At 56.6% G+C, this 16,858-nt stretch overlaps 1 protein-coding gene across 14 annotated transcripts in view; it reads right to left on the reverse strand.

The window, feature by feature from the left end:
* Nucleotides 1-16,858, reverse strand: part of RIMBP2 (RIMS binding protein 2) — a 205,254-nt gene that overhangs the window by 19,706 nt on the left and 168,690 nt on the right. For all 14 annotated transcript variants that reach the window (XM_078061140.1, XM_078061143.1, XM_078061139.1 and 11 more), the window contains 4 exons: nt 11,168-11,319; nt 7,967-8,425; nt 6,094-6,237; nt 2,557-2,715 (listed from right to left, as the gene is read on the reverse strand). In XM_078061140.1, coding sequence (XP_077917266.1) covers nt 2,557-2,715; nt 6,094-6,237; nt 7,967-8,425; nt 11,168-11,319 — 914 coding nt within the window. The remainder of the gene's footprint in view (nt 1-2,556; nt 2,716-6,093; nt 6,238-7,966; nt 8,426-11,167; nt 11,320-16,858) is intronic.

The raw sequence follows: 16,858 nt of genomic DNA on the forward strand, positions 1-16,858 counted from the left end.
TGTTAACACGGGGTGTGACCAAAGTGACACGGGGGGAGGAAAGAAAATAGACAGAATTAGTCTCAGAGGCCATGAGGGGCAGCAAGCATGCGTGTACTCGTGGGGGCGAAAGGCATGCTCTGGCCGGGCTCTGAAATGAGAACACAAGGTTAACGGATGGTGCCTGGTGCGGGGCAGGGGGCAGGCGCCGGGCCACGGTCCTAGCCTGGAGCAGGCGGCGCGCCCAGCGCAGGGCAGGCGTGCCGCGGGGCGCGGCTGGGGACAGCGGGCAGCCGGGGGCACGTGGCCCTGGGAGGCCTGCACCCACCGAGTTCAGAGGGTGGCGGGACGGGGAGGGGAGGGGCGGGGGGGGGGTCTGTGCGGCGGAGGCGGACCCCACGGAGGCCCCGCCCACCACTGCTGGGCGCCCTCCCCACCTCCAGCAGTGCTTTGCTCTGGGCTGAACCTGCGTGCGTGACAGCCCAGCCTTGGCGCTTGGGCGCCTTCCGGCTCCGGGCTGTGCGCTGTGCACGGCCGAGCTCCGCCTGTATTTGCAGAGGACCTGGTCGGCCTGGCTCTCCGGATCCTAGCCCGCCGCGTGCGGGGAGCCTCATCCTGCCATCCTGGGCCTGCCTGGCACAGCACCCTCCCGGGGCTGCCCCAGGCCGGAGGTGCCTAGCCACTGTGCCCCCACCCGAAGTCGCCGCACACAGGTTCTCTCTGCTGGGGCATCCTCCACACCAGCTGAGCAGCGAGTGCACCCCGACTGCCTCGCCAGACAAGGCCCTTCCTCCCCAGGCCCCGCATGGGGCTCCGCAAGCTGGGGACCCTGGTGTGTTTACCCGAGAGGGCGCAGGAGCTCAGTGTGGGTGGTGAGGGCCTGGGCCAGCGCCCTGGCCTCTGACCCAACCCCTCCCCTTTGCTAACCTGGCACCCCGCATTTGTGAGCGTGAAGAAGGGGTCTAATCTGGTGGCTGCCGGGGCAGGGCTGGTCTGGGGGAAGCTGGCTCAGCTGTAGGGAATTGTCGTGATGCCAGATCCCCAAACTGTCGGACTTTCTAAAGAACTCAGAAGTCCAGGCCAGCCTATAAAATCTCCTGATTTAAAAACAAAAATGGAACAGCACTGTGGGCAAAGCAAAGTGAGCCTCTCTGCCCAATGTCAGCTCCCAGGGGCTCCCCCAGGCGGCCCCCCAGCTGGCAGGGCGGCACCAGGCCATGGGCTTTTATACCGAACTTGCTGCTCTCCAGGCCTCCTCCCGGAAGAGAAGGCAAACTTCTGCTTCTTTGCTAAACTATCTGCAAGAAGGGCCAGTCTAGGAGCTTGCTCCACCAGAAGGAGAAGCGTCATGGAAAAACAGATCCGGGCTTTACCCAGCCCACCCGTGAGCACCCGCAGGCAAACACGGGGAGTCAGGGGGCATCAGATGGGACCGGGCGAGGCTCAAGGAAGGTTACTGGGAGTCCCGCCGGCCAGTGAGGCCTTGGGAGCTGGCAGCAGGCTCGGGAGGAGCCCCCAGGAGTGGCAGGCGCTGACACTCTGCAGAATCTGCCCAGGACCCCAGCATGTGCCCTGGTGACAGAGTATCTCCAAGGCCCTGCCAGGGCCCTGTGCCGGGAGAACATCAGAGTCTCGTCGGTGCAAGGCAGCAGTGAGCTGGCAGCCGGGGCTGGATGCTGCTTTCTATCCACCATCACAACGCGTGCCCGCGTCCCAGAGACGCTCCACGGTGGGGTGCTTTATCCCCCAGTGGAGTTTTCCTCTTCATGGCCTTTTTCATTGGCAAAGCCCACAAGGGTCCTAGCAGCCGTCCGGCCCTTTGTGTGTCTCCCCCATGGGGGCTGGGAACGGCTGGAGGATGGCGGCCACACTGCTCACCCAGGCAGGTGCAGGGCCCACCGTGGGAGCGAAGGCCCGAGAAGGCAGGCAGCGTGTGGGCACACACATGAGGGAAAGCCTCCTACTTGGCTCTTTGGAGGCCTCAGGCTCAGGTTCCCCATGAAGCTCCTCACCGGCGGCCACACCGGAGGTGGGAGCAGAGGATGTGGGGCTCTGGGGGGAGGTGTCTGTGAAGGGGCCTGTGTGTGGACCCCATGTTGCCCCCGACACCCCACCCCCCTCTGGCTTCCATGTCCCCTGGAGCACCGATCACCCCAGCTTCTTCCTTGCATGTAAATGCAGAATCCCTGCTGGGCCCGCTCCTCCCCAGTCCCTAGTGCAGCTCCGAGGCCGACTCTCCAGCTGCTGGCTCTGCGATCAGCACTTACGGCCCGTGGGGGGGGGGGGGACCTTCCCTGTTCTGGGTCTTCACTCAATTCCTGGCACTGAGCCGGGCAGCCCGAGGGTGCCAAACAGACTCTCCTGAACCCCTCCTCCTGGACTTTTGGGCCAAGTGCAGGACAAGAGGTTGGAGGAGTTTCCCAGCACAAACTCAACAATGAGGAAGAAGCCGAGCCAAACCCACGGGCTCCCCACAGCAGGGTGAGGCCGTCTGGAGCCGCCCACAGCCCCAGCAGAGGGACAGGGAAGGGGAGCTCCAGGCCGCGTGGCAGGAGCCGGTGACCCTGGGTCACTGACCTTGAGGGTGTTGTGGGATGTGCCACTGGGCCTCCTCCTGCCCCCGTCCTCCAGCTGCATCTCAGAGTAGAGCTCTTCCTCGTCCTCCTCCATGATGTCCGAGAGGTCGGAGCCCCGGCTGCTCTCTGTGTGGTACTCGTCTCCATGGCAGGAGTGCGGCTGGGGGCCAAGAGAGGGGACACTGTGGGGGTCCGTGGTCTGGGGGCCACCCAGGCCCTCCTCGCCTCCCTTCCCCTGCTCTCTGCACGCTCACAAGCCCCAGGCTCGTGCACGTGCACGTGTGTGCGTGCATGTGTGCACATGTGTGCATGTGACTGTGCACCTGTGTGTGTGCATGTGAGTGCACGTGTGTGCATGTGCCATGCACATATCTGTGCGTGCATGTGTGCATGAGTGTGCATGTCTGTGCATGCATGTGTGCATGTGAGTGCGCATGTCTGTGCATGCATGTGTGCATGTGCATGTGTGCGTGTGAGTGTGCATGTCTGTGCATGCATGTGTGCATGTGCATGTGTGCGTGTGCATGTGTGCATGTGCATGTGTGCATGTGAGTGCGCATGTGTGCATGTGTGCGCGCATGTCTGTGTGTGCATGTGTGCGTGAGTGTGCATGTGTGCGTGTGCATGTGTGCATGTGTGCGTGTGAGTGTGCATGTCTGTGCATGTGAGTGCGCATGTATGCGTGCATTGTGCATGTGCATGTGTGCGTGTGCATGTGAGTGCGCATATCTGTGCGTGTATGTGTGCGTGTGCATGTGTGCATGTGTGCATGTAAGTGCGCATGTCTGTGCGTGCATGTGTGCATGGGCATGTGTGTGTGTGCATGTGTGCATGTGCGTGCGCATGTGCGTGAGTGCGCATGTCTGTGCGTGCATGTGTGCATGTGCATGTGTGCGTGTGAGTGCGCATGTGTGCATGTGAGTGCGCATGTGTGTGCGTGCATGTGTGCATGTGCATGTGTGCGTGTGCATGTGTGCATGTGAGTGCGCATGTCTGTGCGTGCATGTGCATGTGTGCGTGAGTGTGCATGTGTGCGTGTGAGTGCGCATGTCTGTGCGTGCATGTGTGCATGTGCATGTGTGCGTGAGTGTGCATGTCTGTGCGTGCATGTGCATGTGTGCGTGAGTGTGCATGTGTGCATGTGAGTGCGCATGTCTGTGCGTGCATGTGTGCATGTGCATGTGTGCGTGTGCGAGTGTGCATGTGTGCGTGTGAGTGCGCATGTCTGTGCGTGCATGTGTGCATGTGAGTGCGCATGTCTGTGCGTGCATGTGTGCATGTGCATGTGTGCGTGTGCGAGTGTGCATGTGTGCGTGTGAGTGCGCATGTCTGTGCGTGCATGTGTGCATGTGAGTGCGCACATGTATGTGTGTGCATGTGCGTGCGTGCAAGTTGCCCCCATCCGTGGTGAGGAAGGCCTGGACGTCCCTCTCCCGTCAAGCTCAGGGAGCCAGAGAGCACAGATGGCCAGCCCAGGTCTGCTAGCTCCGAGCTGCCAGGAACCGGCAGAGACCCTCAGGCTCGGGCAAGCCGCATGTGTGCAACAGAGAGCCGCAGGGTGGGAAAGTGCATGTATGGGCGCCATATAAAAGCATTTAAGATTCTTACAAATACGGTGTCGTCTAACACACACGCACACCCTGGGTTGTCCGGAGAATAGCTAGTCCGGGCAGGAGGTGGGCCCCGCGCACAGGCGGGCCTCACGCTGGGCCCAGCTCGCTCGTGGACACCTGACGGAGCCTGTGCATGGACTCCGTCCAAACATCCTATAGGATGAAAGGTGCGCGTGGTAATGTGCGTGCACACACGGACACGGACAGCCCTGGCCGGGCACCACGACGCCCGGCCACTGCAGCTTGGCGCCACTCACTCACAGTGTCCGCATTCAGTATCTCAAGTATTTAAAGCAAAAATATGGAAGGCTGCCACAACCCAAACCTCACACCCAGGCGAGCTCAGATTTATGACCACGTTCCGTTTTGCTAGATGGTGTTGATTAAGAACAGTTTATTTTCCTGGTGGGCAATAAGACAAATGAATTTAATAGCAGCCTGCGACACATTTATTAAAAATACTCCAGTTTTCAATTACTAGCCCAGATAAAGACGTGTAAGCACTTCTGGCCACATGAAGTTCGAGGCCTGCTGGAGGCAGGAAGCTCTGTGTGCCTTGTGGGGAGAAGGGGCCAGGAGGGTTCTCAGCCTGAGCCTCTGCGGCCTCGGGGTGGGCCTGGCTGCAGCTGTAATTCTTTCACTCAGGAGCCAAGTAGAAGACATACAATGAAGGGCTTTAAATACACAAAGACCAGCCTGGTTTTAAGGCGGTCTTCCCCAGGCGTCCAGGAAACTCCCTTGCACGAGGATACGGTCTCATCTGATTCCAACCCACTGATGTCAGAATAAACTCATGGAATGGAAGGAGGGGTCTGTCACTGGCCAGATACATCACTGATAAGCTGTTGATAGGAATCCTATTCCTCTCTTGTTGCTGGGCACGTGGCCCCAGTCTGCTCAGTGAGAGGTAGCAGCAAGTCTGATGGAGCTTCTGGAAAAGACTTTTCTCCCAGTTAAGAGAAAAGTGCCTGAAAAGCAAGCCCCGTCTTTTTTTCATCCGTCCCTTCCTTCCTTCTTGGGGTGCTGTCACATGACGGTGTGATTACTGGAGCTATGGCAGCCACTTTGCAACCAAGAGGAAGGCCAAAAAGTATGGAAGATTCAGAAGCCAGAGCCCAGACACACTGGACAGCTGAATCAGTCTGGCAACATCCTCCTGAGGCTTCCCGTATCGTGGGTGGTGAAATGTCTTCATCACCTTTGTCGTTATTAGGTGGGCATTCTGTGTCTTATGTTAAAATGAGTACAAGTAGAACTATTTTAATCTTGCAGACAGAGTCTGATAGCTGGAGGAGCTGGGCAACCTGCCCACAGAGCTACGGCTGAGCAGCGGCAGGGCCAGGATGTGACCCCGAGTGTGTGAGCCCAACGCCCCCGAGGCCATGACGCTGCCCTGCCTCCCGGGCATGGCAGGTGTCCCGTGACCTGCTATCTGCTGTGTCTTTGTGGGACACCCCCGGGTTGCTCGACTCTCCAGCCCTTCCTGTCTCTTGTCCAGTCAGGGCTGCTTCCGTTAGAGTGCACGTGATCAGAACCCGGAGCCACAAGCCAGGCGGGGTGCATCTGCTGCGCAGGGGCCTGGGCTGGGAGGGGAGCACTGACGGCTCGCGCTCTAGGTGTAGGACGTGGATCCTGCGTGTCGGGCTCTCCCATGATGCCTGGCATATACCAGATGCCCAGCAAACATTTGTCTGATTAAGGAAAGTGGATGAACAAAAGGTGGGTTCTGCTAAATTGACCAGGTGGTCATCTGTACGTTTATCTGACCCACCCAATCGTCCCTGTGACCAGATGCCAGCACAGGGCGGTCAGGGAGGGTGGGAGCCTCCCATCTGGACTTCTGGAACTGTCCCCAGAGGAGGTCACACTCAGTAGCTCTGGCTGAGGCCAGGGGAGGCCCACGGGGACCCCACTCTCACACTCACCTGCTTGCCGAGCTCCGAGCCTTTCAGAAAGTCGTCCACCGAGGCGCCTCTCCTCTTGACGTCCGAGGAGTCGTAGCTGTCCTCCTCATCTGAGTTTGTGTACTGCCCGCCGCCCCTCTCCAGGAAGATGCTCCTTTTCTCTAACTTGGAAGGAGAAGGAAAGGAGCAGTCAAGAGGGGCTGGTGAGGGGCAGGGGGCTTCCAGACCCCCATGTCTTCTGGGCTTGGCCTCTGCTTCGCTCAGCCCCCCAGTCCCCTGGGAGCTACCGCGGGCAGGGACCCGTGTCTGGTGGCCCAGCGCTGGCCTCTGATGTGCTGCCCCCGTCCCTGACCAGAACCACTTCCTGCCTTTGCTGGAGGAAACCTAGGGATACCGATGGAAAGTTCTCTCTCCACCTGGCTCTTGATCTCTTCAACACTTTCTTGAAAAATAACATTCAAAGGTTTGCTTTCTCTCCATGCCCTCCAAAAGGTGAGCTGCCTGGGGAGTGAGCAGCCCCAAGCTCTGGCTCCAGCCAGCTCTCGGGACCCCGCCTGGGGGTCTTAGGGGTGCCATCCCAAAGAGCAGAGGGGAGCCCGCTCCCCTGCCAGGCCCTTCCTGCCCACAGAGCTTCACCGAAAGCACCACAAAGTTCTGGGCCCGGGCTTCTGCTTCATGAGAAACAACACAGTGAGGGTGGGCCCACTTCCTCTCCTCAGAAGTCACAAATTAGTGTTTAATTGTTTAAGTATTTGAGGCCAGTACTGAACCAGTTGGGAGAGCTCACACAACAGCTGGGGTTTCTGGTGTTTGGGGAGGACCAATGGCTGTCACTGCACCGCGCATCCCTCCCCACTGTCCTGCACGTGGCCTGTGTGACCCAGCTCTGACCATTAGGGTCTGCACCCTTCCTGAGGCTCCCTGACCCGGTCCCCACCCCAGGGCCAGGCTGACCCAGGCTTTGGGACCTCCAGGCGTCTGCACGGATATCTCCACCTGCAGCTCAGAGAGGACACTGTCGGGGCTCACTGTCCTGGAGGGACCCTACAGCTGGACGGGCAGAGCCGAGATGGATGCTGACCGCCGCTGTCGCCTCAGCCAGAGCCCCGAGCGCAGGCCACAGCAGACATGCCGGACACCCTGGTAGACCAACACACCCGAGGAAGAGACGGGGGCTTTGTCCCAGGCAGGCAGGTGCGGGGGGGCACACGGTCTAGCCAGTTCCGGATCCTACTCTCTGGGGCCTGGACAGGGCACCACTTCATAGGTGTTTCTTACTACGTCATGTCTCACTGCACATCTCGTCTGGAATACGGCGCCACCATAACCCAAATGCTCCCGTCCCCATGGCCCGGACAGTTCCGGGTAACAGGCACGCGAGTGTATTTTTATATGTGCACTTCTGCACGTAGGGACATGTGTATATACACACGCCTGTCTACGTGTGCACGTAGATATGTCTGTGTGCATGTGTGTGTTGAAACAGGTCTGCACGCGTGTAGAAGCGTGTGCACGCATGCACAAGCACGCGCACATATGCGCACACACAGCTGCGGCTCTGAAGCTGCAGAACCAGGACGTGAGCCCCATTCAGGAAGAAGGTCTCCAGGCCGACTTCCAGAAGGCACCTCTCAGACCCTCAACACAGACAGAGCCTGGGGACTGGGCCGCTCACAGCCTGTTGTCGGAGCTCAGCCAGGCTGGTCGAGAGGCAGTTTCTCTGGGTACGTGGGCCCATTTTCACATACTGAGAATACATTTTGATCCCATCAGGATCTGGCCGAGAAAGCAGTCCACGGGCACAGGGAGGCCACGCGGCATCCCTCCCTCCCAGGCAGCCCCAGTGCCTGGAGCAGCCCCCTCCGCAGACCAGTGAGGAGAAGCCCAGCCTTACCCTGCTGTTCTCGGCCACTCTCTGCGCGGCTTCCCGGGCCATGGCCTTGGCGACGGACGTGGAAACTGGGGTGCCCTGTGGCTGTGGGAGGATCCGGCTGGGCGAGGGGGACCGCCTCCCCAGGCCCGAGCCCGGCAGGCTGGGCGGCTCCAGCATGTGCCCGTGGGCTGGGGCCGGGGCCCCACTCTGCTCCCAGGCCCCGTCCATGGCGACGTGGGGACCCAGGTGTTCATCTTTGGTATCGGGGGCTCCGGCACTTGCTAAGGGCTTCGGTGTGGGAGTTCTCAGGTGGGGGGTTGGAGGCACCAGGAGGTCGGGGGGGATGGCAGCAGGGGCGGAGTCCGTGGACTCGCCCTGCGCAGAGAGGGTCCGCACGGTCACGCCCTTGGCTTCCAGGCTCCGCAGCCGCACCAGCTCCACGGCTATGCTGTCCGCCATGGGGGAGGTGACCTCAGCCACCTGCACACAGAGAATGCCCGTCACGGGCGGCCCGCCTGCCCGCAGCTTCTCCCCCTGCACCCTACCGGACGGGGGCCAGCCCCCAGACGGCCTCCCAGGCCCGGGGACTGGGACCCTATCCATGCCCAGCTCAACCGCGTGCCCGGCCCGGAGAGCCTCAGAGTGGGGAGCAGGCCGGGGACTTCCACAGACCCCACCCGTGCAGCTCTTGGAGGTTCCTGGGCTCCAGTGAGGGCCACGCCCTTCCTTCCGTGTCCAGAACCAATTCAGATATAGATGTGGGGGCCTCAGAGGCATCAGAAACCAGGTATGAACTGCCAAAGCTGGGTGGGGGGAGAAAGGGCCAGGCAGAGGCCAAAATGGACTTCCTGCTATCATAGAGCAAGGATACACTTCTGCATGGGCATACCCTGCCTGCAGGCTTCCCCACGGAGGGGGAGCACGGGGGAGTCCCGGGGGAGGAGGGGGAGCACGGAGGAGTCCTGGGGAGGAGGGGGAGCACAGGGGAGGAGGGGAGCATGGGGGAGGAGGGGGAGCACGGGGGAGTCCCGGGGAAGGTGGGGGAGCATGAGGGAGGAGGGGGAGCGCGGAGGAGTCCCGGGGAGGAGGAGGAGCACAGGGGAGGAGGGGGAGCACGGGGGAGGAGGGGAAGCACGGGGGAGTCCCGGGAAGGAGGGGGAGCACGAGGGAGTCCCGGGGAGGAGGGGGAGCATGGAGGAGTCCCAGGGAGGAGGGGGAGCACGGAGGATTCCCGGTGGAGGAGGGGGAGTACAGGGGAGTCCGGGGGAGGAGGGGGAGCACGGGGGAGTCCTGGGGAGGAGGGGGAGCACGATGGAGTCCCGGGGGAGGAGGGGGAGCACGGGGGAGTCCCAGGGGGAGGAGGGGGAGCAGGAGGGAGTCCTGGGGGAGGAGGGAGAGCAGAGGGGAGTCCTGGAGGAGGAGGGAGAGCAGAGGGAAGTCCTGGGGGAGGATGAGGGGGAGCAGAAAGGAGTCCTGGGGGAGGAGGGGGAGCAGGAGGGAGTCCTGGTGGAGGAGGGAGAGCAGAGGGAAGTCCTGGGGGGGAGGAGGGAGAGCAGAGGGGAGTCCTGGGGGAGGAGGGGGGCAGAGGGGAGTCCTGGGGAGGAGGGGGAGCAGAGTGGAGTCCCGTGGGAGGAGGGGGGCAGCAGAGGGGAGTCCTGAGGGAGGAGGAGGGGGAGCAGAGGGGAATCCTGGGGGAGGAAGGGGCAGAGGGGAGTCCTGGGTGAGGAGGGGGAGCAAAGAGGAGTCCTGGGTAAGGAGGGAGAGCAGAGGGGAGTCCTGGGGGTGGAGGGGGGCAGCAGAGGGGAGTCCTGGGGGAGGAGGAGGGAGAGCAGAGGGGAGTCCTGGGGGAAGAGGGGGAGCAGAGAGGAGTCCTAGGGGACAAGGGGGAGCAGAGGGGAGTCCTGGGGAAGGAGGAGGAGCAGAAGGGAGTCCTGGGGGAGGAGGGAGAGCAGAGGGGAGTCCTGGGGGAGGAGGGAGAGCAGAGGGAAGTCCTGGGGGGGAAGAGGGGGAGCAGAAGGGAGTCCTGGGGGGGAGAAGGGGGAGCAGAGGGGAGTCCTGGAGGAGGAGGGAGAGCAGAGGGGAGCCAGGAGGAGGGAGAGCAGAAGGAAGTCCTGGGGGGGAGGAGGGGGAGCATAAGGGAGTCCTGGGGGGGAGGAGGGGGAGCAGAGGGGAGTCCTGGGGGAGGGGGGCAGCAGGAGGGAGTCCTGGGGGAGGAGGGAGAGCAGAGGGAAGTCCTGGGGGGGAGGAGGGGGAGCAGAAGGGAGTCCTGGGGGAGGAAGGAGAGCAGAGGGGAGTCCTGGGGGAGGAGGGAGAGCAGAGGGAAGTCCTGAGGGGGGGAGGGAGAGCAGAGGGAAGTCCTGGGGGGGGAGGAAGGGGAGCAGGAGGGAGTCCTGGGGGAAGAGGGAGCGCAGAGGGGAGTCCTGGGGGGGAGGAGGGGGAGCAGGAGGGAGTCCTGGGGGGGAGGAGGGGGAGCAGAGGGCAGTCCTGGGGGAGGAGGGGGAGCAGGAGGGAGTCCCGGGGGAGGAGGGGGAGCTGAGGAAGCATGCCCCTGCAGGTGGCAGCTCCCAGGGACCAGGCAGGAGGGGCTCAGATAGGCACTTACATCTGATGTATCAGCCCTGGCTCCTCTGGGGGAACAGGAGGGGGTGGGAGGATGGACAGGAGCTTCCCCAAGCCTCCCCCCTGTGTGTGTGTCATGTGCCGGGATGGGGCTGGGGCTTGGGCTGGTATGGGGTCCCTATACTGGGCATTAAGGACACAGGGTCTCTGGGAGCCAGGCCCGCTGTGTGTTGATGTGCAGATGGCCCCCCTCCCCTTTGGCTGGTGGTACCATCTTCTCAACAACAGTTGGTCGAGTTTATGAGCCCGTCATCTACTGAGGGGGCTGATTTTGTGGGGTCGAGAGGCGAGTTTTCAGTACTGAGGGGAGAACAGGAACCGCCCAGGGCAGGGCAGCAGGGGCGTGGGAGGTGGGCAGAGAGAATTCTGGAAAGTTGGAGCCACAGGAGAGAAGGGGGCTGTGTTCTGCCGGGGTGGGGGCCCTGGGCGCCGCTGTAGGTGCTGTTCAGGCCGAGCCGGTGGATCTCGGGGGTGGAGAGAGGGAAGAGAGGGAAGAGAGGGAAGAGAGGGAAAAGAGGGATGCCCCCCCCGGCCTCACCCCTCCAGGAGCAGATGCGGACCAGTCCCTGGCCAGCCCCGTGCGATCCCCCAACCAGAACTCACCCTCTGCCCTTTTGCATACACGCCGTAGCCGGACACGTTGGCCCCGTTGGACAGCCCGGCGGTCGTCAGGGCGGGCGGCTTCCAGGAGACCTGGACGGTGGCTGGGGTGGCCCCGGCGTGGACGGTGACATCTTGGGGGGGCGCCGGAGGGCCTGGGGGCACAGAAAGCAGCGCTTTCAGGGCACGGCCCTCTGGCAGGTGAGCGGCGGCGAAGCTCACTGCTCTCACCTGGAAGGCGCGCTCTGGGTCAGGTGGCCAGGGCAGCGGGCGAGAACGCGCACCACACAGGAAGGCAGGGCAGCCAGAGGGCGGCAGCTCCCGGTGGGCCCCGCGGCCCGCGGCTCACCTGGGCGTTCTTCCGCCCCTGCGACCACCTGCGCCCTGTTCCCAGAGCGTGAGCGCGGACGTAGTTACTGGGCGGTGGGATTGGCTCAGGACGCACGCAGGAGAGCCCAGCTACTGGCAGAGAGAGATTCCTCCCTCCCTTCTCCCGTCCTTGCTGCTGCCCCCTTTCCTCCCTCCATCTGTTCATGGACTTGAGAGCAGGTAGGCGTGGACCGCATGTGCGAGGGGACAGAGCTGAGCGCCGAGAGAGAGGGGTCTGAGGACAGCATCTGACCCTGAGAATCCGGCTCCGCACACAGGCTTCCCAGCTGCACCAGCGAACACTTCTGTTGTGCCCTGGCCAGTCTGCATGTGCCGTGCGTTGTGAGCAGCCAGTTCGAGCGGCATGGAGGCCGTGGCCGTGGCCATGGCCCTGGTCATCTGGAGGCTCCCAGGGACAGCAGGATGGCCCGTGCTGCCCACCACCCTTTCCTCGAGGTCTGTGCACATTTCCACATCCTCCTGTTTGAACGTGGCCTTTCATTTGGAAAAGAATGTATTTATAACTTCCAGGAGGAAGGCTCGGAGCCCCACATTTGGCATGACCTTGCTACAGCTCCCCCAAGGTATGCATTTCTGGGGGGGCGGGCAGCTGTCTACGGAGGATTCTCTGTGGGCCACATGCTTCTCCTCGCTGTGTACTTTCCACCACGGGATCCTCACACAGGCCTGTGATCCCAGCACAACCCCACTTTGCACGTGAGGAGATTAAGGTCCAAGGGAAGTCACTCAGCTGTTCAGTGCTGGAAGCAGGATTCACACCCACACTTCCCTGTAGCCCATTTGCAAAGGCACGTAACGACTCCACTCTTAATAACACTCCGTGATAAAGGTCTTCAAAACGTCTTCACAACCTGGCTCAGAAGTGAAATGCTACCTGGATAGTTAATTTAAAGGTGACATATTGCCAAAGAAAGGTGTGTTTAGAGTCTGATTCAAAGAGATGTCCTTTCCTTCATGATTCCCCCATCCACTCACCTGCTCAGCACTGACTTGGCTACTGCTGGATACCAGGCCTTTGCCTTATAACCAAGACGGCCAGTTCTATCATCCTAGAAATGCAAACAAATCAGAGGCAGGATAGGACGTGGTAAGAAAGTGGACACTGGAGCCTGCCTGCCCAGGTTCAAGTCCCAGATCTACCAGTTACTGACGTGGGACCTTGGACAACTGTCTTTTATTTAGTTACCTTATCTATAAAATAGACATGATACAGAGCCTGTTGGCAACAACGGCTATGTACTCACTAAAACATCATCATTGTATTATTATACTCCTGCTCAGACAGCCGTGCTCAGTTTCTAAACTTCCCTCTCAGTAAGATGTGGCCCAGTGGCTGACTCCTGATGGAACAGGGCAGAAGCGATGGGTGCCATGTCCAGGCTAGCCCCCCAAAAGCTCCGCAGGTGAACCTATAAGGTCTTTCCCCCTCTGGTTGGGAAGGAGATGACCCCTGGAGGCAACCTCAGAAGCCACAGAGTAGAAATGGCGAAACCACGAGATGGACATGCCTGGGTCCCCAAATCACCACTGGAAGAGAGCTGCCCATCAGGAATATCTGCATCAGATCCCATCATGAGCAAGCTTCTGAGAAATCATGGCTTCTAACATACAATAAATCCTCAATACAGCCAACTTCATCAAGCATGAGATTAAATGAACTAATATGTAGATAAAGTGCTTATAACAGTGCATGGGCTCAGAGTAAGTGCCATTTATATGCTAATTATTATTATTTGTTTCAACTTGACTCCAAAGGCACTGGACTCCTCACCCTCCCATAAAAGATCCTGAAATCTCCACCCTCTATATCAGAAGTGGAAGACCTTTCTGGAGAGCACAATCCTTTTGGTGGGGACCACTTGTTTTGGTGGCTGTTGTGTTTGACCAGACTCTGGGGATTTAGTGATGATGAGTCTGTTTTCTGTCTCTGAGTAGGACTGTTCCTTCCTAAGCACTGCTAACTGCATCAACCTTGAGTGCCGTCTGCCTCCCTTCCCTGTGATTGGTCACCATGGCAGACTCGCCCCCCAGAGTATGGGACAGATCATAGAGGCCCTCATCCACTCAGAGCTAACTTGTTGCCAGGGCTCTTGGAGACCTGTGGGGTACCACTTCCCCCTATCTCCTCAACACTGTCCTCATGGCCTGGTAGCATTCATAAGATGAAAGCAATCAGTGGTTCTTGTCAGAGCCAGGTCGCTCTCCTTTGCTGATGAAGAACACCCAGCAATGAGAAAAGCAGCCATGCCTCATGGTGGAAAGAAGCACCTTGAGCCATTTCCAAAAGCCTCCCGTGAACATACCCCGTGTGATTCATCCCACACTATGGGGTAGAGGGAAAGTGGACAGCCTGTGGTCTGTGCCTTGAAAGGAGGGAAACACAATAGCAAATCTGACACTTAACCAAATTCCTTTTTATTCTCCCTTAGGACACTGCCCAGCTCACTTGTACAAGAGATAGAGTCCAAGCAGGAAGTGGTGGTCTTGCCGGATTGTGGAATTAGAAGTCGGCGTTCAATGACGGCAGACGTGATAGAAATTGAGAGAGGTCCCAGAGAGTGAAGACCCAGTACAAGAGGATCCCTAACCTCTGTGTGCCCATTCCCCTCAAACTATTCGGTGACCCCTAAATTGTGCCTGTGCAGGGCAAGCAGGAATGCAAACAACATAAAGGAAAGTAAATAGCTAGACAGCTATAGAGTTCAGCATTGATTCTGGTAGCTGCCTAGTGCTAAGAGGAAGAATTTGGGAGTTCAAATCCTTTTAAGTTAGAGGAGCTTGAGTTTTCCATTGGAGACACAGAAGGTCCATCTCATAGAAGTTGGGATCATACATCAGGACTAAGGGCCACATTCTAAAGGCAAAAATGAAATATATTTACTCAAATAAAGCTAAAACAAGCATCTACAGGATCTAGATATGTCACAAATATAACTGTCTGCTAGAATAAAGCTCAATACTCTGCAGAGGTGTTGTTACAGCTGTTACTGATGAAGATAACAGAATCCAGAGTCTCTCTAGGGCATAATCTACAATGTCCAATACACAAAGAAAGTCACCAGATGTGGAAAGAAATGAGAAAATATGATTCGTAATCAAGAGGAAAAACAGTCAGTAAAAGCAGGCCCACAGATGACCCAGACGTTGGAAGTAGAAAAGACTTTAAAATAATTATTACAAGTAGGTTAAAGAATGTATAGGTAAAGATAAATGTGGGAGGTGAAGAGATGGGAATTCCAAGAGTGATAAGAAAATTTTAAAAAGGACCAAATGAAAATCCTAGAATTGAAAACTGCAATGGCCAAAATAAAAATTTCATTTAATGGTCTTCACAGCAGATTGGACACTGCAAAAGAAATAATGAATACACTTGAAGACAGAGTAATAGAAATTATCCCAACTGAAACACAATGAGGAAAATGATCTAAAAAAATAAACAGGAGTTCAAATATCTGTACGACAACAGCAAGCAATCTGACTTATGTTTAATTAGATTCTCTGAAGTGAAAGATAAAGTAGAAAAGGTCTGTGGAGATACAAAGTTTGAAATTTAAAGAAAAACCATTACCACTACCACCCTTAGATCCAGGAATATCAGTAAATTTCAAAAAAGATAAGTAGAAGTAAAAGTAAGCCTAGGCACATTACAGTCAAATTACTGACCATCAAAGTCAAAGAGATAAATCTTGAAAGGAGTCAGAGAATGAAGGGGACAACAGGAAAGAGAGCTGACTCCTTATACAAATAGGGAAGGTCAAGAGAAAGGGAATGACATTTGCACAGTACTGCAATAAAAAAAAAAAGTCTAGAATTCTATATCCAGAGGAAAAAATATTTTTTCAAGTTTTATTTATTTATGTAATCTCTGCACCCAACATGGGGCTCAAACTCATGACCCCAAGATCAAGAGTTGCACACTCCTCCAACTAAGCCAGCTGGGTGCCCCCAGAGAAAAAATATTTTTAAATAAAGGTGAAATAATGAATTTTTTTTAAGATAACCAAAAGAATACTGAAAGAGATGCTAAAGGAAATTCTTCAGAGCTAAAAGGAAATCACACCAGGTGGAAATATGAACCTACAAAAAGGGATAGAAACTGATGGAAATTGTAGATATATTGGGAAATATAAAAGACTATTTTTGTCAAATTCTTCAAAAGCAATTAATTAAAGCAAGATAATAACAATGTATCGAGGGGTTTGCGACTTATGTAGAAGTAAAATATATAAAAACAATAGTAAAAATGAAGGAGCATAAATGGAATTATACCTTGGTACTATTCTTCCCTTGTAAATACATTATCTTACTAATGTAAGCTAATTTTTTAAACCTTTATTTATTTGAGAAAGAGACAGAGATAGTGACAGAGATAGGGAGAGTGACCATGAGTGGGGAGGAGAGAGAAGCAATCCCCCTGCTGAGCAGGGGGCCCTACATGGGGCTCGATCCCAGGACTCTGGGATCATGATCTGAGCCAAGGGCAGACACTTAACCCACTGAGCCACCCAGGCACCCCTGTAAGCTCAGTATTAATAAGTTAAATATGCATGTGTTACTCCCTGAGGCAATCTCTAGAGCAAGGATACAAAGAGTTATAGCCAAAAAAAGTCAATAGAGGAGGAAATGGAATAGAAAAATATACTTAGTTGACTCCTTCCTTCCCTTTCTCCCCAAAAAGGCAGGGAAAGATCAACAAAGAAAAAAACAGGATAAATGAAAAACAAAGAGCATATGGCAGACTTAAACCAAGTCATGTCAGTAATTTTACTAAAAGAAAAGGAACTAAAGATTCCAATTAAAAGGCAGAAATTGTCAGGTTTCTATAACACCAAGATCCGACTATCGACTATTCACAAGAGACATCCTGAAAATAAAGGTACAAAGAATTTGAAAGGTTAGAAAAAGATATAACATGCAAACGCTCAGCATGAAAAAGCTGGTGATCATGTGAATGTCAGAAAATACAGACTTCAAGACAAGAAGTAACACCAGAGACCAAGGGGGCATTTCATTATGAGAAAGGGGTCAATTCATCAAGAACTAACCATTTAAATGTGTATGCACCTAGGGCTCCTGGGTGGCTCAGTCGTTAAACTTAAGCGTCTGCCTTCGGCTCAGGTCATGATCCCAGGGTCCTGGGATCGATCCCTGCATCAGGCTCCCTGCTCAGCGGGAAGCCTGCTTCTCCCTCTCCCACTCCCCCTGCTTGTGTTCCCTCTCTTGCTGTCTCGGTCTCTGTCAAATAAATAAATAAAATCTTTTAAAAAAAATAAATAAATGTGTATGTGCCTAATAATGGAGCTT

This window comes from Halichoerus grypus, chromosome 13 (genome assembly GCF_964656455.1).
Source record: "Halichoerus grypus chromosome 13, mHalGry1.hap1.1, whole genome shotgun sequence".
In the NCBI taxonomy this organism is placed as follows: Eukaryota; Metazoa; Chordata; class Mammalia; order Carnivora; family Phocidae; genus Halichoerus; species Halichoerus grypus.